Consider the following 24009-nt stretch of genomic DNA (forward strand, 5'->3'; position numbering starts at 1 on the left):
TAGCTACTTGCAGTAAAGTGCAATGGTTAAGAACACAGATACAGGCTTGGGAGTCAGGAGGTCCTGGGTTTCAATCCTTGCTGCCATTTATTAGCTGTGTACCATGAGAAAGTTGCTTAACAAGTTTGACTTTCAATTTTCTCATATGTAAACTAGATATAATAATGAATTATATCTACCTCTCAGAGTTATCCAGTATCAGTAAGATAATGGTCCTGAGCACCATGCCTGGACCATAAGATCTCAATAAATAGTAGTCATCATGGACAGATATACAGGCAGTGATGACACAGTGGACTGGCTGTTACAACTTCATGCTTCCCAGTCCCAGTTATGGTGGAAGGATTTTTTTTCTAGCTATTAGAGATTTAGGTATAGTTCTCTTAGAAGGGGAAAATGGGCATAGAAATAACCATGGCTTTGAATGTTTAATAGAAGCAAAGGGAGTCAGCGAGTTTGTGACAAGCTAAAAATGAGAAGAAAGCATAGGAAAAGTGTAAAGAAATTATTGTAGTCAAGATGGCCATCATTAAAAAGCATGCACACTATATGCTACAAAATAGAACCTGGAATGTATTATTTATAAACATGGGATATATTATTTATTAGTCCCAGTCACCAGTCATGGCACCTATGTTGGTCACTGGCATATTTCCATGGATCTGAGATGAAATGATAAAACATAGTGATTTTTCATGAAGCTAAATTTATTCAGTTTAAACACTCACTGTTTATTTTGACATATCATTTCAGCTTTTTTTGACTGTTAGAATGTTCTTTTCTTTGGGGAAGAAATAGTGATAAGTAGTTGATAGATTTTTTTTAAGGTCCTTACTAGACAAAATAAAAATTTGGCAAATATATGTTCTTCCACACTAACTAATATTATTTTTGAAATCCTATTGTCTAGAAATCACTGAGCCAGTTAATCTTCAAGATTTCTTACAAATCTGGGAAGCTGGACTCCTAGATAGCAAAAGAATTTATCTATAAGGACCATTTAGTAACACCAGGCAGAGCATTTCCAAAGATACTTCAATGCATCTGGTTCCCAAGAATTCATATTTTATACAGAGGCCTGATTCTTGTCCCCTAGGAGATAACAGACTAAGGCAGAACAGAGATACAGATTGTTGTCACTAGGCACACAGAAGATAGGATAGAAACATCAGTCTAATATATAGATTAATAATGAGCTACTTACATAATATAATTTAGGATTAGATGAGAGGTAACATAAAAATCATGATTTGGAAGTGGGTGCTATTTTGAAAGAGTAGCCCTATGGAGAGCTATACCCAAACTAGACCAAAGTACCAATCAGGTCATCTCAGAGTCAGCCAGGCTATCTGGAACTCCTTAAATGTTAATCGAATTGCTTTTTTTGCCTCAACGTCCTGCGGCTGGACATGACTATAGAATTTCAATGGCCAGACTAGAGACATGGTTTTCATCAGGAATTAAGAAAGAGCACTGTTTTGCTGGGTCTGATTTTTATACTACGTATAGTTTCTGATGAAAACATTAAATACTGGTTAAAGTAACCAGGCCACCAAACAATTACAGAATAGTTCGGTTAGTAAGCAAAAACTGTGGACAAGATTAATAATTAAACAGATTCTCATTATACCCAAGTTCATCCTTAGTCACCTGAGTAGGTGTTTTTGAAAGTTACATTAATTATAGATATCTATTAGGTGAGTGATTTCTTTATTTCACTCAGGTGGTCCTTCTCTGGTCCCAATTAATGTGGCTTCTTAAGAGTACATTCACTTGTAATCCAGGGGGGTGCTTAGGTCTTTGGAAAAATCTGGCTCTGTGTTAAAAATATGCAATTAGTTTTAATTCTGAATATCGGCAATGAACTAATGGTTTCTGAATTTGCAAAATAGGTATTTTCTAAAGGGGGTGACGAGAAAAATGCTAGTAACTGGGGAAGAAATTACTAAAACAGAAACCTAAAACAAAGTTTACTGTGACAAATAAAAGTATGTATTTTCACATTCTTCTTGAGAGCAGTATATGATTTTAGTGTGTTGAGTGTGATTTAACTTACCATAATTTAGCTCACAGGCATTTATTGAGTGCCTACTAAGTGCTTGGGTCTGGAGATACAAAGATAAATAAAAATCTTTGCTCACCAGGCTGTCACCATCTCTAGGAAGTGCTTAGTTCACATTTAAAAATTACAATAATTTCTGTTGGAACTTATATCATACCACATACCCACACACAGAAACATACACATATTTTAAAAGATCTAGGTATGTTAGAAATTTTCAGGAACTGAAGGAAGCAGGCCTTACGGCCAGAGCCCACATCTAATTCTTCAATATATTAACATCTTGGTTTTAAAAATCATCTTTAAATAATATACCTTGGGTTTTCTTTCTCCTTTGGCCTCATTTTATGTAGTCCTACTTCTAGAAGGTCTTCATGGCACTTCCCAGTCTAACCCAACCTAAGCTCTGTATCTCCTTAGATGTTGCTTAGTTTGGTAGAAGCTCCTCAGGGAACCTTAGTTTAAGGTCATTTACTCCAGCCCTTTTCAGATTCTTTAATCCTGTCTGGGAGGAGGGACAGGGACACAGGTTGCCATTTCAGTGTTTGTTGACTGTGATACTGCCCTTTGCTCATGCACCCTCAGGGAAAACCTTTGCTCTGCATTTTGAGAGTTTTGCCTGTTTGATATCAGGAAGCCCTGGGACTCACTGCATATAGTTCTCTGCATCTGCCAAGTAGAAGGCCCATATTGTTCCAGAAAGAAGCTGAAAGTGAGGCTCAGTGGTGAGACTGCAGCAGACTAGGCATGACTTCTTTCCCGCCCTTTAGTTGGGGACCCAGGAATGGATCTGAGAGGTGCTGTGGTCGGGACTCTATGAGCTAGGGCGTATGGGGCACCGCGTGGCTCCTGGCTTTCTCCCGTATGCAGGAGCTACCTGCAGGCCGACTCTGGCCTTGACTCCTGGCCAAATTTGAAAACCCATCTGTCACTCTGTTGCTCTCTGGCACCAGAAAGGCGCACTTCCCCACGGGAGGGATAAGCCCAAGTTGACCTAGAGGCGATGCTGGAGGAGTAGCTCTGTCGCTGCAGTGGAGTAGAGTGGCCAAGCAGTGGCCATATGGGCATAGCGCCACCCAGCCTAGCCAAGTGCAGACCGGGTTGCTTTGACTTGGCCTACGTCAGCGTATATTGAATCTCTCAAGACACTTGCGGGCAGAACGGAGCCACGCGCAGACTGGGCCCTTTGCCCCTCCGGGCGGGTAAGCCTTTTGACCTGGTCACTCTGTGTATTCCTTTTGGCCACTCTTCTTTGCCCTGTCGAGGTCAGAGGAGGCTTCTGTGTGGCAGCCTAGCGCGTCGCAGAGGTCCATACTTGGGTCCATGGAGTCTCCCTCTGCTCTTTGTGCTTTGGCAGCAATCACACTCCTCCGCAGGACCCCTCTTGCAACGTAACCACCCTCGCTCTTACTGCTTCAACGCAAAAAAGGGCCCTGGAGTGGACGAAATGCCTGACACTGTCAGGACAAACAGGCGCGTGACTGGTGCGGACTCTTCCAGCGCTCCCAGTACTGGGCGCAGGGGCTTTCGCGTCGAGATCGGAGCTAGAACCGCCCTCCCCAAAGTCTTGCTGGGAGGGAAGTAAAAACAAGACGTCCCGCCGCGTACCCGAAATGTTACAACTGTACTGTTTCGATCCCTCCCTCCGCTTCCTGATCCTAGAGGGTTAAATCAGGAGGGTACAACGCCACCCTTCCTCCTCCTTCCCGCCTCCCCCCCCCCTTACCTTTAAAAAGTTAAAAAATGTCTGCAGTCGAAATCTCTTAAAGGGGCGGTGCTGGTGAACGAGTACTCTTGGCACGAGTCGCTGAGAAGGCTGGCTAGGGGCGTGAGTTCGCTCCACCAGCACCAAAACACTGAAGGAAAAAAAAAAAAAGCGAGCGAGAGAGGTGGGGGGGGGGGAGGAAGGCCAAAAAAAAAAGGGGGGGGGGGAGGCAGACAGACACACACTTTAGATAAGGACAATTAGTCACCAGTGAGACCCTGTAGGAAAGAGGTTTAAATCAGAGGGATTTAATGAGGGTGCTCTGTGCTTTCCCTGAAGCCATGCCCTCCAGCAACTCCCGCCCCCCCGCGTGCCTAGCCCCGGTGGCTCTCTTCTTGGCTCTGTTGCTCCATCTCTCCCTTTCCTCCCAAGCTGGAGACAGGAGACCCTTGCCTGTAGACAGAGCTCCAGGTTTGAAGGAAAAGACCCTGATTCTGCTTGATGTGAGCACCAAGAACCCAGTCAGGACAGTCAATGAAAACTTCCTCTCTCTGCAGCTGGATCCGTCCATCATTCATGATGGCTGGCTCGATTTCTTAAGGTAAGGCAGGGGCTTCAATGGATCATTTTTTTTTTTTAAAGTAACAACCCCCACCCCTTCCTATCCCCCATTTCAAAGGGGGAAGAAGAAGAAGAAAAAGAAACTAAGTCAAGTGGATCTCTCAAAGAGAAGAAAGGTTTTCCTCCTGGAATATTTGCTGTAGGCTGTAACTGGTGATTGAGAAAAGCAATGTTTTCTATTAAGATGCACATGTTTGCAATGCAGAAGGCATTTCAGAAACTTATCAGTTATGACTGAAAAAATGTTGTGCTTACATATATCCACAATTAGCCTCCCCGTCTCCTTCTGAAAAGAAACAAGAGGTTCAGGGCAGTTGCAAAAGCGAAGAAAAGGTCTCCAGCAACAAAGACCCGAGAGGAATGGCTGTGTGTGTGTTAGAGTGCGTGTCTGCGTGTGTCTGTGTGAATGTTTAAGCGGGGATCGCACGAAACTGGAATTTTCCACGGAAAGATCGTTTCGTTAGTTCTCTCCCACTCCCAGACAGAAAACGAATCTATGCAGAAGCTTGAGCAGTGGGCAAGTTGGATAGGATTTTTAATTTTTAATTTTATATCCTCCACTGTCGTCTCCAGACTTCAGGATTTTGTAGAACGCTTTTTATAGACTGAATGGCCCCCCAGTCCCTCCTCCTTAAATCTCCTGCGATAACTGCATAGTTCAGTTTTTCTTTAAAGAAAAAAAAAATCCTCGCTCCAGTCATAGCGTATATAAGGAGAGCGGAAAGGGTCCTAGAAATACTCCGGGGATGTCTCGAAGGTCTAAACCCCGCACCGAAGGATTAGCAAACCCGGAGGTTTGAGAATAAGAACTCTCCATCCTAGGGATTGGAGTCTAATTGGGCTCACCCTTTCCCGGGGTTGTCACTGTTCAGCAGTTAGGCAACCACGATCCTTTCCCCAAAGGGACAGAGTTGCATTGTAAAAAAAAAAAATTGTCTGCAATGTCGAACCGAAGTGTTGAATTTTAAAAAATTCCCTCCAAATTGGAGCCTCAGCTGTGGGCTCCAAGAGCCCCAAGCGCTCCCAGTCTCACTTCTCTACCGTGAGGCCGCGTCCGCCGCGCGTCTTTCGTGAGTATCTTTCACTCGTTGCGAAATTCGAGTTTGCTGCTCGCACGCGTCCGCTCCTCAGCTCTCCGGGTCTACCCTGGCCTCGGCCGGGTCAGCGGACGCGGCAGGTAGCCGGAGGCGCCGGGTAGAGTGCTCCTTCCACGTGGAACGAGCGTTGCGGGCGGAGTGAGTGGTTGCTGTTGCCTCCGAGGCCGTTTCGGTTCCTGCCCTTGCCTCCGCTGGGAGGGCAGAAGCAGCCCCTGCGCCGTCCGGGTTCCTCCTTGGAAGCTGTTCCATGCAACAGCGCGCGCCTTTGAGCTCGTCCGAAGGTGGGGGGCGACTGCACGCCCCACTTGCATTGCATTTCTTCACCTGCGCGCACTCCTTCAGGGTTTTTTTTTTCATGACCTTAAAAAAAAACCTTCATGTTCGCGCTGCTTGCCGTAGAAAAGATTGTGGAAGGCGGCTTTTCGGATAAGAAGCTGTAGCAGGGCGTATTTGCATTGGCTGTTCAGGTTTCTGGCTGGACAGTTGTTGGAAATGCCGTTTCCATGGGGCCGGACTCGCACCAACGTTTCTGCCCGCCGCCGACCCACACGACGCCTGTCTGCTCCCGCCCAGGAACGCAGTCCTGGAGTTCTCGGCCAAACGACCCTTCCCGCCGGCCACCGGACTTCTCCCGGCGGCCACAACTCTTAATTAGAAACTCCGAAACTGGAGTCTCCGGGTTTTTTCCCCCTCTTCTATCCACCGCCTTTATGATACTCTTTAGTACCATTTGGATTTTGATTTTCAGAATCTGAACCAGCAAAGCGTTAAAAATAACTTAGAGATCCGGAACTCAACAGCTGATGCCCATTAAGAGCATCTGCGCTGCCCCTTTTTTACTCCTTTCCAAATTAGCAGCGTTTGACTTTTTAAAACACCTATTTTTTGGAAATCCTGAACCTAAGTAGATGTAAATGTCATTGTTCTGAAGCTCCCTGAATCTCTTACAACGCGCAGGTTTCACTTTTCGGCAAACTTCACTTTCCCCAGAGCTACCAGACGGGCCCAAGTGGGAAGGGAAAAAGATGGAGCACAACTCGGAGCGTGGAGAGGAGGATGTTACCTTTCCTGAGATCCGCTGAATTCCAGGGGCCAAAAAGACATTGCTTTTACTGTGCAAAGCGGAGATGGGGAGTGTTCTCAGAAAGGCAAGGATTTACCCCTGGAATCTCTCTTGCTCAGGAATTTGTGAGATGCATGCTGTGGTTATATGGTAGTGGAAAAGGAAAACCAACTCAGGTATTAAAAAAAAAAAAGTCAGAATCAACTTGACTTCAGGTGCTTGGGCTGAGAGAAAGAAGGCAGGTTTTACCTTCTCCACAGAGGTTGCGCTGCTCCTGGAGCCAAGAAGGCAGATCCCGGCTTTCATCTGAGAAGTTTGGCAAAAGTCGGAGCCCAGAGTCCGTGCGCTGCGCATCTCCTCCAGGAGCGCTTTCCGGGCAGGGGCAGAGGCCCGGCAACTGCGCCTTAGCCCCTTGTTATCAGCGGAAGTGTCCCACCCCCACTCCATGTACACACTGAAACAAACACAATCTAATCCTTTGCAAATAAGCACTACCTTTGGCAAGCGTCATTCGGGTGCCTAAGGGAGGGGGCTGCGGCCAACTGGGTGCAGGAGACAGCCCCCGGACCCCCACGGCCCAAGGCTGGGCGGGCTGGGGCGCCTGGAGCAACGCCGCAGAGTGGGAAGAGGGCCTTGCTCGTGCCCGCCGCCCTTGCCTGTCCCCCGGATCCTTTCCTCTCTCCTTCTCTACCCTTGCAGCTCCAAGCGTCTGGTGACCCTGGCCCGGGGACTTTCGCCCGCCTTTCTGCGCTTCGGGGGCAAAAGGACCGACTTCTTGCAGTTCCAGAACCTGAGGAATCCGGCGAAAAGCCGCGGGGGTCCCGGCCCGGATTACTATCTCAAAAACTATGAGGATGGTGAGAAACTTGCTTCCCACTCTTGCGAGGTGGGGGAGTGTGGGGGGTGGGAGTGAGTACTCGGTGTATGTAGGGTGGGGGGAGTGCAGATTTGGAGGAGAATCTGATTCACCTGAAAAACTGGTAGCTTCCGGCGAAGGGACACTGGAGTGTGGGACTCCTGACATGATTAGGCAAAGGGGGCTGCCAGGTTGTCCTTGTCCAGGCTGCCGGCCTTTCCCGTGGCTGCTGAGGCTTGGAGGCTGAGAAGTGGTAGCCAAAAACTTTTTGGCAGGCTACCTGTGGGGAGAAGATGTAATGGGTTTCTTGAGAAAATTTAGTCAGGTTCATAGGCTGCTAAAGGGTCAGGGTCACATTTCCTTCCTCAGATTATAGAAAAAGTGCCTTTTTGTTTTTCTTGTTTCTTTCTGTCCTGAGATGAGGCTACGTAGGAATTCAGGCTTTTTTGAAACCCACTCTAAAGTTTTCTGGAATAACCCCTTTTATATTGGTCCCTTTTGGGGGAAGGTTTGAAAATCTTCACAGTGGGTTCTCCTTCAGACTACCTAATTTCAGTCACATTTTTTCCTCACTTTAAAAATCAGATTATAAATGCCAGCCTTTCTTTCTAGGTTCAGATGAGTTGGGTTGGAAGGGCTTTAAAAACTCCAAATCCTATTCCAGTTTAAGAGGCCAGTCTTTTTAGGTTTGAACAGTCTCATTTTTACTAGGGAAAAGTGAAAATGGTATTTAAAAATTGTTTGGAAAGTTTGGTGTTAGTATCTCTGAACTTTCTGTGTGGGTAGACGAAGAGTCTTTCAAATAAGCAAGGTGGCAATTGATGGGTCTTCAGCTACTGAGGTTGTTTAGATTGGATAGAAGTGGCATCAGGGTTCATTATTGGAGGACTATCTCTGCCCTGCTGTCCCTTCTCATAAAAGAGCTACAGTTTTACTTTTAAAGGGCACAGGGACAGGTTCTCAGAGCTCCCTGGGTTTTGCTACATCTTGTCCTTATAAATCAGCAAAATGAAGAAATGCTGTTATATTTTCTGGGGCTTTCACTGAATGAGAATTCTGGAGAGTTGGAATCTATTTCAAGGCTGGCTGAGAAACTTTTTATTTTTAAGTTTCAGACTGGAGAAGAGAGTAAGACTGAGGCTTCTTAGGTTTGAATCTTTTACAGCATTTGCCCAAGTGTATAGGTGTTTAAGGCTACATCTTTTCAAAGGTAAATGTCATTGCCATAAAAACATGGATTGCAAATAGATTTTGCTGTCACTCAGCATAAAATGCTGAAAGGTAAAAGATAATCCTGAACAGCAGCTCTGATGGTAATTTGACCCAGGGCTTTATAGCTCCCAGGGTCACTGTCAACTCTGTGATCAGATACAAGAAGGGAGAACATTAATAGTTTTCCTTATGAAGCAGCTCTTCTTCAAACTTATTTGAACTACTTCCTCTTTAGTTTGTGGAAAAACTTGTAAGAGCCCCAGAAACCACTGTGGGGAAAAAAAGACTATTGTAAGTTTAGGAATTAGCTGTTTTCTCCTGTACCTAGGATTATATTACCTGTTCATTGAACACACAAGATCTGCTTAAAATGAAGTGTACAATTTGTTTCCCTTTGTAAAAGGAGAAAGTGGGCATCATGGGGAGAAGGGAAATAGGCAGAAGGCTGTGTCCCATAATACTTCATAGAATTAAAAAAAAATCAGAAATGGAAAAGATCTAAGAGGTCATCTTTAATCCTCCCACCACTTCAGGGGCGAGTCCAGCCAGGATCATTCCATATGTAGTCCTTTTCTTGTTTTGTCCAACATGGTATTAAATATCTCTAGGAAGTAGTTTTCACCACTCCTGTGGGAGAGAGTTATTCCATCCCATAGGTTTTTGCCCGTAAATTTCTCTAAAATTTTCCCTTTATATTCTCCAAATATTTGATTATTTCTCTTTATATTTTTTAGGCACTTACCTTTAAAATAATTTCTGTCTTTGGTGTGAGTGTCAGCTTAAAAAAAAGGTTTCTCTGTAGCTGTGTTTTATCTAGACTACCTGGATTTAATTCTTTTAAAACTTTCTTTAAAGTCAGTCCTTCCAGACACTAATCTGTTTTATTGCTCCTAGCTGAACTCCTTTTGATTTATGTCTCCCTGGTAATAAGATGCTCTGAACTATATCAGTATTTGAGGCCTTAGCAGAGTTAAAGAGAGTAGGAATGCCCTGTTTCTGCCCTTTGATGCTCACATATCCTTAAATCACCCATATTGTCTTTGTTGTTGCATGTTGCATTGCAGAATTAAAAGCAAAACTGGTTTTGCTATAGTCTCAGCCATTTTGCAAACATTATACTTCAATTGTAACTTTTCATCCAGTGATAACTGTCATCATAATGAGCTTCTTAAAATAATTAAATCTTCTTAGTAAATGGCCCTGTAATAGGCACTTGGGTGTAAATACCTTATTTTTTTTAAAAGATGTATTCACTTAAACATAATACAGAATAATAACATACATTTTGAATAATAAGATACATCTACTGGCACATTATGAAGCTGAGTGATGTAGGGAAGAGAATATGGAATTTGGATCCAGAAAGCCTGTATTCAGACCTGGCTCTATCACTTATGAATATGTGGCCCTGGGCTTGCTGATTCTCTGTAATAGATAGATATGATAATACTTGCTGTGCATTGCTTCTGTGAGGATTCTGAGCGGTAATATGTATAAAATATTTTGTCAACTGCAAGCATTATATGAAGGCTAAGTATTATTTCTTTTATTAAAGGCAGTTTCAGAAAATTTCTAATATATACATTTAATATTTTAAGGTGGAAATAAAGAGTGACTAAGATGCAGTGATACCGAACTTTATACAGAAGAAAGGAGAATTAGGGAATTGTTTTAGAGGATTAAGAGAATGTAGGGAGAATTTATAGGGATAATTGTCTTTAAGGAACAGAGGTAGAGAACATAGAGTGGCTGTTTTTTTTGTATGTGTGTGTATGGTAATGGGAGAAGAGACATCTTTAGTTTTGTTATATACCAACATTAAAATGAACTGATAGTTCTAGCTTGGGTAAAGTACACTTTTTTGGTTAATTCATTCATATTGTGACCTTGATGTGAGTTTTTTTCTTCTTCCCCTGAATTAATACTGTAATTAACAAGTCATGTGGCTTCCATTTTCCAAATACTTTTAAAGCATTCTAATGCAGTTGTGTTTCTCTTTCTAAAGCCACTATTTATGTATCACTTTGGGAACTTCTCCAGTTAGTCCTTTAATACAGTTACCTATTCCGCTCTTTGCTTAGGCAACTTGAATTTCATACAAACAGGGTGATGATGGAATACATTTAAAAAATAACATTGTTCCTCATACTTAAGAATCTTACACTTTGCCTAACTTCCTCTCTGTTCTATGTGATGTTATGCTTTTCTTGCTCCTAACAAAGAAATCTTGGGTTAATCTTTTGTTCTCAAGTTTATTTTGCTCCAGTCTGCCCCTTTTTGTTATATTCAGAGTGCTTTCTTTGTATTTCTGTCTCTTTACTGCCATAACCATATCTTTAATCAAGATATACGCTATTTATTATGCACATCAAAAGCCAGCTTAATATTTCTAAAATTTCCTATTCATCATGTCACTCTTTTGCTGGAAAACTTTGATTATTTTTGTATTGCTTATAGAAAATGTTCAAATTCCTCAACTTGGCATTCAAAGCCTTTTTCAGTCTCAGCTTACCTTTTGTACCCTATGTTTTCATATACCTTTTATTCTAGCCGTTCTTGATTTTCACTTAAAACACCTTTATCTCAACCCCATACCTTTGTTCAGCCAGCCTATCTCTGCTTTGAATGCCTTTTTCTTGGCTCTGTTCAAATCTCACCCTCCACTCCACCCAATTCTTGGAGACCCATGGCAAATGCCCCTTGTTTTCACAAAGTCTTTCCTGAACAGGTAATTCCATAGTGATCTCTTTGTTCTCTGGAGTATTGAAGCTCTTTCCCTTTGTGTTATTCTTTTGGCCCCTTCTGCCTTGTTTTGCTTTCTTACTTTTCACATATATATACTTGTTTATTTTACCTTTCCAATTAGGATGCAAATTCTTTGCAGGAAGGGACCACATCTAATTATTGTGTATCCCAAAATGTCTAGCATTATATATGACACATAGTAGAACTTCAGCAAATATTTTTGGGTACATACTAGGTTAAGAACCTCTTAAAGGCACTTTAAAAATAGAAGTAATGAATGCAGAAATGAGTAAACACATACATGAAGTTTCTATTCATTTTTCACCTTCAATGAATATTCTCTTGAAGTCCATTCTTAATACTTATTTTAATGACGTACTTCATTATTTTAACCATGACTCTATCTTTGGTAGTCTGAGTGTATGGTTTTATACCATGCATTAAGTCAACTTTACCACCTGATCTAAAGCCTTGGACTGGACCCATAGAATTTTTTTATTGTATCTGTGTCTTCTTTGTCTTTACTTTTTGCTTTTCTTGGTTAGCCTTATGTAGTTTCTATGCCTAATTTTCCAATTCCCAGTTTAATAGTACCTTTTCACAAATTTAAATACTTTTTCAATCTCTATCTCTTAAAATTTTTCTCTTCTGAGAGCTTTTGAAATTCTAAATAATGAATGTGGAGTACACTTTGTAAACTCTAAGGCACTATGCAATTATTATTATTGTTCTCCTTTCCCCAGGAAGTTTTCCTAGTTTTAGCAGAGGTGAGGTAGTTAATTCTTTATCTTTCTATTCCCATTCCATTAACCAAGACATATGACATAAGAACAGCACATTGCCAAAATACATATTTGCCTTGAACTCATCCACCTTTCACTGTCTCACTTTATTGTACATAAATGTTTCTTAAAATTCAGTTACATTTAACAAATATTTGTTGTTACCTACTCTGTGTTTAGTTTCATGCCGGACAAATAATGGCAGATTCTCCAAAAAATAAAAGATATGGTTCCATATTAACATTAGAACACAATAGTAATTATTGTTGTCGGCAAGATCCACTAATCAGTGTTAAAATAAGTTGATGAAATTTAAGGCAAACAAGATATTTGCATAGCCTCAAAGCATCTTTCCCATTATAGTAATTAATTAATTATGACAGTTTTAGCATATTCCCACCAATTCTTTGATACTTCTAGGATATGGAGCTTCTTTTCTCCTCTTGAGTATGGGCTGGATTTAACAACTCATTTCTAAAGAAGAGAGTCTGTGAAGGGGGAAAATGTAACTTTACAGTGGAGAAACTGTCAGCCATCATTTCAACCAAGTGATCAAGGTTAACATCAGCAGATAAGTCATGTTCATATCATGTATTCCCCGTGGTGGGAAGGGTACTTCACCCTTGTGATATTCTTCCCCCAAATCCATAACTCTTTGTAAATATGAGAAGACACTAGTCAAACCCAAATTGAAGGATACTCTACAAAACACTTGACCTTTCCCCTTCAAAAGACACTGTCCCTGCTGTCAGTGAACGCATAGCTTGTTAGTGAGATAACATTTATACTGCTAAATCTGAAGAATAACACAGAATAACAGAAAATATAGAATGAAGTGCTAAATGGAACATAATAGTTTGCCAGGGTGTAACAGGAAAAGTAGATATGAATACTGACCAGGCATAGGTGAGAGTTATGTTGGGCCTTGTGAAAGATGTGTAGATTTTGGAGACATAGAGGCAAGTTGAGAGGACATTTAACTCAAGGGAAAGAGCATGAGGCAAAGCCTAAGTATGTGTTTGGCAGTAAGGAGACCACCCTGGCTACAAAGAAGGTACGTATTAGAAATTCTTTTCGTTCATGTTGCTAGAACCATATCAAATTCTTTTTTATAGAAGCCTATTTGCACATTTTTTGTTAATTCAGAAATGTTTATAATTTAAAAATATATAAAAAGTACATGTTAGAAATTATTTTAAGAAAAGCTTGTATTTCTAGAATGTCTAATTTGGGTTTTAAGAAGTTATAGTGCATTTTTGTTGGCTCCAAATTATGTAATGAAAAAAGAAGAAGAAGAAAGGACATGTATGAGAGTAAAGGTGGGTTGGGTAAATCCAGATAAGAAGATGAGAATGTTGAATTTTAGTCATAGTAAAATGGAACTGGGCCTATTAGAAAATAGAGGCCATTATAAATTCTTTTACTGCAGTGGAGAGGGGAAGGACATGTTTTCAACATGGACAGTGACCCTTGCCCTCTCCCATTTTCATTTTCCAAATCATTGCACATATTCACATACTCTAGCTAAAGTGTGTTATAACTGCACTTGATGAGGTTTGAGTTATGAAGTATGTTTCAGGGACAGGTAACTTAAAATTAAAGTATTAATTTGGTTATTATAGGATATATAAGATAAAGGTTTTAGAATTTGCTTGATAATTTTTATGTTACTCTTCTTTCTTTTATACAGTAAAAACAGGCTACTATTTTATCATATTCATTCACTTGTGAATTTACTTATTGAGAAGGCATCTAGTTCCAGGCCCCTGTTTGATACTGAGGCTGGGAAGATGAATGAGGCCCAGGTACATCTCTCAAATTACATACTCTTGACCTCTTAATCACTTCAACAGCATCAACCAAAGGCAATTTTTAGAGATTTTTTACGTCAAGAAAAGCCTCCAATCTAAGGTCATTGTTTGGCATTTCATGATTTGTCTTCCAGCAACTTTAGAAGGATTTTATACAATTTAATATTGTATTAAAGGGTGTCAGAAATCCCCTGAGGTTTTGTGTATGTTTTATTCTGCCTTTTTGAAAATAAAATAGATGCATTTTCTGTAATATTGAAATTTGGTGCCCAGGTCCTGAGTGCTAGGTGCAGATCACTGTACCCCTGTGAATTTGTGATATCTCACAAAGATACAGTTATCATGTCATTTAGCCACGGTTTAGTCATTGTGGATCTATATAGTGCTGGAAGTGGTAGAGATCGGGAAACTGTGGTCTACTCCTTGTAGAGGTGGCATAATTAATTTTAGTGAATCAGGAAGTAAATAGATCTTTCAGTCATAACCTCATTTGTATAATTTATCACCTGGTTCTTGGGGTCAAGGATAATCCATGAAGAGTTTTGTGTTCCTGTACAATACATATTGTGCTGCTATTGTCATACAAAATATCACTATTTCTCTTGCTATATTTATTTACATTCTCTCTCCTGTTCTCCCAAGGCCTCCTGGTGGGATGGGTACCTCATAGAAGAAAAGAAGTTTCTTTTAAAACTTCCTGGGCTGTTCAGCCTTACAGTCACATGCTCTGGCCTCCTAGAGTCAGGAGCCTCTTCTGAGAATCCTTCATCAGAATGAATTACATGTTAAGACTCTTAATTTCAGTGCTTCTTAGTACCTTAAGTTTTCAGTTGTGTCTGTCTATGAGGCAATGGATTGGAACTCTGAGCAGTGTGTGTGTGTGTGTGTGTGTGTGTGTGTGTGTGTGTGTGTGTGTGTGACAGAAAGAGATGGGGGTCGAGGGAGAGAGAATATGAATATGTGAGCATGAGAAAGTTTGGTGTGTTTAATTTCTTGCACTTGTCCATGGATGGTCATGTAGGCAAACTAAATACACGTTCATAGACTTGTAGCTAGTGCCGTAGAAGGTATAGATACTTTGCTGAACTCCTTTGTTCTTTGGTTTTATGATCTGATTGAGTTGGGTTCAGTTCTGTTCAGTCTTCTTCACTTTGGTATAGAGAAAACAGTTATTTTGCTTAATTCAATAAATAGTTATTATCAACCATATATCAAGCTTAGTGCTAGCTTAGGGCTACCCAAGAGGAATAAAATATGAAGTCAACTCTTCTCTCTAGTGTTCTGGTCTCCAGTATCATCTCTCTCAATGGTCTCCAGTATCATCTCTCTACTGTAGTCAGACTAATCTTTGCTGAATCTCCACACTGTGCTCATACTATACCCTTTACCTTGAGCACTCATTTTCTGTCTGGATTTAAAACTTTTTTGTCCTTTAATGCTCCACCCAAGTCCCTTCTTTCATTAATCCTTCCTCATTCTCAACATTTTTCTAAAATTCTGCTCTAAATACTTGATCTAATTTAGTCCAAGTGCCCCAGAGTTTATGTTTGATTGACTTAAGCAGACATCATATTTGTCTCTAGGAATTTATACTCAAAACACACTGGGATTGGCATACACATAAAAATCTATGTAGAGATAACCATCATCACACTGCGTGGAACAGACACATTAAGTCAGTCAAAGTACTTACATTATTTACAAATCTTAATTCATGTGTTTTGCTTTTTGTGTGGTGAGGAATGAAGAGTGAAAAAAATATATGCTGCATATTTGGAAACGATGGAGTACATATTTGTATCTATATGTTTGTATTGAGTGACTTGGGGATTTAACCAGTACCTTGTCTTCACTTGCAAAAACACCTTGAAAGGTGGAAGATGAGATTGGAAAGCTGGGAAAAATAAATAGCTTAATTTGTCGTGTTATCTTTGAAATACTGTGGGATAACGGTGGTTTCCCCTACAGCTTAATAATAGTAATAATTTAATAATATTACCTAGTATTGTTGGGTGCTTATTATGTGTCAAGTACTATTTTCAGCAATTTACATAGATTAACATTTAATCCTCTTATCAAACCTATGAGGAAAGTAGTATTTTCTTCATCTGACAAATGGGGAAACTGAGGCGTGGAGTAGTTAAATAACTTGCCTAAGACCACACCACCCAGCTAATGAGTTGTGGAGCAGAGACTCAATGACATCACTCATTAAACCTGGAGGCTTAAGTGGAGCCTCTGTTTATGAACTTCCCAAGAAGACTTTGGTACTAGTCTGTTTTTCTATCCATAAAATGAAAAAAATCAACTACATTTTCTACTTATAGCATCTAATTCTAAGATTCTGTGAGTTAAAGATCCCACACACAAGGCATGCAGGAAATAATAGCAATGAGAAGAAGATAGGATATATTCAGGCTGTTAGGAGGGCCATAGGAGCTCAGAGAAGGGGGGTAAGTTAAGAACTGGAGTGGTCAGGACAGGTGCCTAGGAGGAGGGATTTTGACCTGGCCTTAAGAGTAGATAATAATAATGCCAATAATAGTTACTTTTTGTTGACTTCTTACTGTGTTTTACATATGTTATCTCATTTAATTCTTAGTCTGATGAGAAACGTGTGTATATGTGTGTATGTGTGTGTATGAAGGAACAGAGACTCAGAAAAATCACGTGACTGGTTCAGGGTCCTAAGATGTGAAGTTAGTATGACCAGAATTAGAACCCAGTCTTGTCCTCTCTTCACCATACTTAGATAAGAGGGACCCAGTCTTTAGTTCATTTACTATTTTATTTATTTATCCATTCATCTGTCTGGCACTCAAAAGCCCTGTGCTAATAAGCATTGTAGAGCAGTAAAAAAAAAAAAATTGTGCAATAGACCCTCCTATGAGGGTATTCAAAGGTCTAGTGGGTTAGGAAATAAAATAGTTCTTAGGGAAAACAAGAAAAGAATAATCACAGAGAGACACATGAACAGTTGAAAGAGATGATCGTCACACTTTATGACATGTTGAAGGAATGGAACAACTGATCCAATATGGGATAGAGCTTATTAGTTTCTCTGGGGAGGAGGTCTATTTTGGAAGCAGATACATTGAAGAGAATACTATAAATGAATCAACAATGTCATTGATGTAAGGGAAATGGCAGGGAAAAAAGCAGAAAAATAATATTTGAAAAAGTTGTTGGAAAATTCCCATCATATTGTTAGGTGATTTTAGAATGACTTTGTTTTAATTTATAAACTGGAACCATACTGTACATTATTTTTCTTTCACATTCTAAGCCCAGAGAACCTTTGTGAAGGATAAAGGGAACTGATAAGGTTGAAGTTTCAAGAAAACCCTTCCTTTGTACCTCCCTCTGTTATCTTTCTCTTTGAACTGAGAGTTTGTTAAACTCAAGTAGAGAACACTTTCATAACCACTTAAAATGAAGAAACTATGGAGCAAGGAGGCTATATATTCTGTACAAAGTCTCAGAGGTTATATTTACTGGTAAGTGGCCAAGCTGTGGTTGGATACAAGACAGTTTCACTCTGAAGTTGGTGATTTTCACCATCCCTATTATAGCATAATAGCACAATGCTCTTCATTGTTTTACCCAGACGACTTCAAAGGCCTTTCTTCTAGGGGTTTATATTAGCTTGAGTCTGATTTGAAAGTTTCAGAATGGGGCTAAATGAAAATTATTATTGTTTACCTTGTGGCTGTTTCCATCTGATTTGGGCAGTCATCACCTCCCATCTATTCTGTCACCTCTCTCTAAGGGTTCCTTTTCTCTAGCCTGTCTTTATCCTCCTGCCTGATTAATTTTTTGAAGCTCCATATTCTCCTATCACTGCCTAGCTAAAAACCTTCAGGGATAACCTCTGTCTGCTAACTCAAGTCCTCCTCATTCTCCTCCACTTTTCCAAGGCCCTATAGAGTCAGCCTACCCTCCTTGGCTAGCTTCTCCCCCTCCCCTTTACCTGACTTTATTCAGAAGCAGATAGTGTAGCTTCTTGTCATAGAGGTCCTACTGTCTGCTGTTCTCTTAATTTTTAGCCCTCTGGATCCCTCACTCCATCATCTGTCTGCCCATTTTGTACCCACTTCAGAATTTTTCCTGCATTTCAAAACCTTGATCAAATTTGTCCTCCTTCTTTATGAATTCTTTACTGCCTCCTCATTTATTCATTCATGAAATATTTGTTGAGCCTTAATTTCTAAGGCATTTATTGTATAAAATCAGTACATTGGTTTTTTTCATATTCTGCCTTATGTTCTCAGGTATCTTTTTGTGTATGTTCATGTAGAGTTGACTCTACCCCTAGATTGTAGGTTACTGTGAGAGTAGTGATCATATTATTTCTGTTGTTTCTACAACCTCTAGTAGCATGCCTTTCCCTAGTAGTTCTTCAGTAAATACTTGTTGACCAATTATTTGCCATTTACTTGGTAGCTTAGTATGCTAAAAGAGAGAGTATCTTCCATTCATTGTTTCTGCTTTTTACAAAACTTATAGGGTATTTCTGGTTAAAGCTTAACTTCTTTTTTTTAATTTTTAAATTTTTTAAAGTATGTATCTTTTTTAAAAACATTTTTTATTGATTTATAATCATTTTACAATGTGTCAAATTCCAGTGTAGAGCACAATTTTTCAGTTATACATGAACATATATATATTTATTGTCACACTTTTTTCTCTGTGAGCTACCATAAGATCTTGTATATATTTCCCTGTGCTATAAAAGCTTAACTTGTTTATTCATGTTTTTACGCATACAGTTTTATGTTCTTTATTTTATTAATTACCAATGAAATGCATGCTCTTTAATATAAATTTAATAATACATGTGTCAAATAACTCCTAATCCTACTCCATAGATACAACAATTATAACAGTCTGGCATATGTTTTTTCAGACCTTTTTCTATGCATACAGATGTATATAAAATTTTAAATATATAAGTGAATTATATTATACAACTTGCTCATTGAGAACCTCGTAGTCAGTAATTATGGTCTGTTTTTCAGTGGCTAAAGAATAATCCGTATGTGGATGAGCTGTAATTTAACTAGTGTTTCTAACTCTTCATTGGTACTTTTCTGCAAGAACTTCTCTGTTTGCTATTTGTCTATAGTTTCTAACAAAGCAGTGCTATAGTATCATATTTCTTTCTACAAATTAGAACTTGATCCAAATTATTTATTTTCCCCTAACATCTTTTTAAACACTCTTATCCTTTTTAATCCTTTTAGCTATAATATATTCTTTGAGCAAATGTCAAGAAAACAGCCAGAGCAAAACTAACCCTGTGCATCAAAGTGCGGTTTTCTTTAGTAAAACAAGTGCTTTGTAAAGTTTTGGATACAGATGGAAAGTGACACTGAAAATATTTTGACTTTTTGTTCAAGTAATATATCGCTGTGTGATTTGAAAGAAATCCTAGCTGAGGATTTCTTGATTCTCTTTGAATGTCATTCATCTTGTTAAAGCTGCTCTGTGAATACGAATACTGGTCTGCCAAAGAAGACATATTTATAAAGACCTGGCATAATGTTTTGTTAGAAGCAGACTAAAGAAGGCAGAAGATAGCAATTTTTGAATAGCTCCCTAATCAGTTGTCTGCAGGAGAAAAATAATTACTTTACATTTGTAATGTTCTTCAAAGATTATAAAAACTCCTCTGATCCTCACAGTATATATTAAATTTATTTAAAAATTTTGCATTTACATATTATACATGAGAAAACAGACTCAAGGAAGTTGCTCAAAGTAACATAACTTTTAAGTGGCAGAACTGGGATTAGAACTCAGTACCTCTATTTTCAAACCTAAGGCCCTTAAATGAGGTATACACAGTTAATGATAATCCCGTGACTCAGCTTCGGTGAACTAGGTTGAATACTTGTGTTCTGTGGTAGTTGGGCCAATCTGAAATAGGAAGACTAGAATTAGTTTATTGTTTTTGTGAGAGGCTGTGCTTACTTGCAGGTTTGCAGAGGTCTAGTTTAGTCCCAGATTCTTTTTGAAATGTTCTTCATTGACAAACTTCTGAACAAGCCTCAGGATGCCATTTTTTTTGAGATCTAACCCTTGAATTTCAGACTTCTTGGAGACTGGGATCCAACCCCAGGGTGATACTAGAACCAACCCAGAGACTGGCACAGAGGGGACTTTTGAGAGCACTCTTTGGATGCCAGTATCACTGAGGAGACTTCCCAAAGAATTTAGAAGCCTTTTAAGTATAGACATTCATTAACTATCACAGTGCACCCTGTGAAAGGGAGGAGGAGTTTGTTTCATTTAACCACAGAGGAGGCCCATAGTGGGTAAGCAGAGGAGCTGCAGATAGAACATGAGCTTTTGGTGACATAGTCACTAAATCATGCACAGTTAAAAAAATGTTTGTAATCACCATTGAAATAAATCTTTGTATATCTCTCAGTGTCCAAATGGGTACACTGTTTTCATTGGGGTGTTTATTTCCTTGCAATTATTGAAAAACTAGATTATGGAATTATTTTCCTGACCATTATGAATCCCTTTGGAATAGTAGACTCAGGTGAAATTCAGTGAGCTGCAGATTCAAAAGGAAGCACAGGCCAGGCTTAGCCAAGTTAAAATCCATAGACGAAACTAAACATGTAACCTGAAACCATTAGAAAAATAAATGCTGTTTCATAGAACATTTGTAGAAGCAAATGAATGGCACCCCAATCCAAAGGTCAGGATTTTCAACAACTTGCAGCAGAAAACTTACACTTATTAAATGTCTTCACTAGAGGTTTTTGTGTTAGTGGATGACTGAGGTCTTTTGTTTCTTCTGTTTTCCTCGTGGCAATAAAGTTGAAATTTAGCAAGCTTTCAAAATGAAATTTCTCATAGAAGTTATAACCACAGGTTTTAAGTTTTCATCGCCTAAGTGTGGAACAGAATGATTGAAAATTTAGGGGGAGGGGAAAAGAGTGTTGAAGACACATGTGGTGTGTATCAACAATCAGTGTAAATCAGGAAAGTGCGGTAAGGGGGATTTCCTGTGTTACAAAACTGCTGAAATAGTGCTCCGTGACAGTATATTCCAAATCAAGATGGTGGCCTTTTCTGACCTTGCAAAGATGGTGTGCCCCTTACCTGACACATTGAAGCTTCCTTGAAGCGTCAATCAAAAGTTGCCTTCTAGGAGAGCTCATCCTGGGGATAATGTGTTCTTTGATTTCGTCCTTTCTTTTGTACCTCATGAGTTTAGCAGGTACTTACCTGTAGGATGAGGCCAGGCTAGTACATTTGAGCATGTTCTTTTTATCCCTGCTGTAGGGCAATTCATTTCCGTGTTTCTAGGTCTGATAGTAATAACTACCCATTATTGAGCACTTATACATTCCAAGTACTGGGCCAAAAGCTCTTCAAAGGTGATCAGATTTTTTTCCTCACAACACTACGAGTCAAGTATTAACTGTCCCATTTGATAGAAGCTCAGAGAGGTTAGTCAGTGGTTCTCAATTCTGGCTACATTCTCCTAGCTAGGGGAACTTTAAAAGAATATTGGGTCCTAAGCTAATTAAATCATTCTCTGGTGAAACCAAGGCATTGTGATTTTTAAGAATTTCTCCAGGTGGTTATAAAGTGTACATCAGAGTGAGAATCTCTGGGTGAAGTGTTCTGCCCAAGGTACTCCAGTGGATCTGTTGTAGAATTCAAGTGTAAACAGTCTGAATCTAGAGGTAAGGCACAGCCAACTCTACTGAAGTAAAGCCTAAACTTTAATGTGTATGTGAATCACCTGGGATTCTTGTTAAAAATGAGATTCTACATTTCTGACAACCTCTCAGGTCTTACCCATGTTGCTGGTCTAGGGACCATACTTGGAGGAGCAAGACTTTGCTACTGGTTACTAATATTTGTACCTATGGTAGCCAGAAGTGGGCAAATGTTCATTGAAAGGCAGCAGCAAGTTGGGGAACTGGGAGGAGCTTCGCATCTATTGTACTTTAGTGATGATGGCAGGGATCACGGGCTGATTATAAACTTTCTAGGGTTTTCCCAGGGCTGAATAACCTGTTTCAGATTATTTCCCTGTTCCTGAGATCCTTGGAAATTCAAGACTGTGGCAAATCTACTAAAACTTCACTCGTTGAGGTGTTTTCATTTGTTAGTCAGGTAGAGATGTGAGTTGTAATTGTTAAATTGATCAGCTTTTAAAATCCTCTCCTCCTGTTCTGTAGGGAGACTGAAACAGACTTCAGATAAATGAGGAGTTACACAAAATCTGCAAATTTTCAGTTAGATGCTTATTCAGTAAATGTGTATTAAGCACCTACTATGTATCAGCATTGCAATATGCTCTCCCAGAGGATACAGAAATGAATGGGACATAGTACTTGCTCTGATAGAACTCACACTTTGGTGGGAAAAAATGAAATGTACAACAGATAATGATATGGTAGAAATATGAATAGACAAATTATAGAGGAAGAAGCAGTAAACTTTACCTGAAGTAGTTGAGGAAAACTTCATAGGTATTACTGTTATTGTTTCTGATTGGTATAAATGTTTATAGGAGTTTAGCTTATTAGACCATTGCTGAGGTTTCTTAATGTTTGCTCTGTATTACAGAATGGTTTTTTAATTTTGAGATTAAGGGTGCAGATGATTCTCATCAATTACATGCATAAAAAAATTGAGGTTAAATGTATTTACTTCTGGAAACAAAAATAACAGTAACATCGTCAGCCTACATTTATTGAGCACTTCCAAGGTGCTATAAGCATTATTTAACCTTTAACAATAGCTTTATTAATATATAATTCACATTCAGTACAATTCACATACCATTTAAAGTATACACTCCATTGGCTTTTAGTATATTCACAGAGTTATGTAACCATTGTAATCAATTTTAGAACATTTTTTTCTTTTTTTTCCTTTTTCAGTTTTATTAGTTGGAATTAGTACAGTTTGCACATACTCATTATATTGCATGTAAATACATATATACAGTATACTGCAAATTTTTTTGTTTACATATATGTACTAATTATTGTTTCTAAGAACAGATTAGATCTTTAGCTTTTTAAACTTACATAGTTATCAAAGGAATAAAGCCAACTACAAAATAAGAATCAACAGAATGCGGTATTCCAATCATAAAGGACAGTTAAATGTGCTTATACATATTCAGGAAATCAAAATAATAATTAGTTCATTTGTGTCCTTATTAGTATTGTTATTATTTTTTCGATTCCTCATATAAATGATGTCACATGGCATTTTTCTTCCTCTTTCTGGTGCACTTCACTTAGAATGATAATCTTCAGGTCCGTCCATATTGCTGCAAATGGCATTATTTTATTCTTTTTTCATGGCTGAGTAGTGTTTCATTGTATATATTTACCACATCTTCTTTATCCAGTCATCTGTTGATGGACATTTGGCTTGTTTCCACGTCTTGGCTATTGTAAGTAGTGCTGCTATGAACACTGGGGTGCATGTGTCTTTTTGAATTTTATTTTTCTCCAGATATATGCCCAGGAGTGGGATTGCTGGATCATGTGGTAAGTGTATTTTCAGATTTTTAAGGAACCTCCATGTTGTCCTCCATAGTGACTGCACCAATCTACACTCCCACCAACAGTGTAAGAGGATTCCCTTTTCTCCACACCCTTTCCAGCATCTATCATTTGTAGACTTTTCAATGATGGCCATTCTGACTGATGTGAGGTGATATCTCATTGTAGTTTTGATCTGCATTTCTCTTACAATTAGCAATGCTGAGCATTTTTTCATGTGGCTCTCAGCCATTTGTATGTCTTCATTGGAGAATTGCTTGTTTAGGTCTTCTTCCCACTTTTGGATTGGGTTGATTCTTTCATATTTAGGTGTATGAGCTGTTTATATATTTTGGAAATTAGTCCTTTGTCAGTCAAATCATTTGAAAATATTTTCTTCCATTCTGTAGGTTGTCTTTTCATCTTTTTGATGATATCCTTAGCTGTGCAAAAGCTTTTAAGTTTAATTAGGTCCCATTTGTTTATTTCTGCTTTTATTTCGAATACTCCAGGAGCTGGTTC

The 24009-nt window shown here is 39.3% G+C and overlaps 1 protein-coding gene and 1 long non-coding RNA gene across 2 annotated transcripts in view; one reads left to right on the forward strand and one right to left on the reverse strand.

The window, feature by feature from the left end:
• Window positions 1-689: 689 nt before the first annotated feature.
• LOC116667079 lies at window positions 690-6924 on the reverse strand. Its single transcript, XR_004323848.1, has 2 exons — window positions 6798-6924; window positions 690-3918 (listed from the first exon to the last, which is right to left on the reverse strand). It is a non-coding gene; the product is annotated as an uncharacterized LOC116667079 (long non-coding RNA).
• Window positions 3986-24009, forward strand: part of HPSE2 (heparanase 2 (inactive)) — a 563834-nt gene continuing 543810 nt past the window's right edge. The window contains 2 exon segments of the mRNA XM_032491126.1: window positions 3986-4368; window positions 7248-7405. Of these exon segments, the coding sequence (XP_032347017.1) occupies window positions 4079-4368; window positions 7248-7405 (448 nt within the window). The 5' untranslated portion in view covers window positions 3986-4078.

This window comes from Camelus ferus, chromosome 11, assembly GCF_009834535.1.
Source record: "Camelus ferus isolate YT-003-E chromosome 11, BCGSAC_Cfer_1.0, whole genome shotgun sequence".
In the NCBI taxonomy this organism is placed as follows: domain Eukaryota; kingdom Metazoa; phylum Chordata; class Mammalia; order Artiodactyla; family Camelidae; genus Camelus; species Camelus ferus.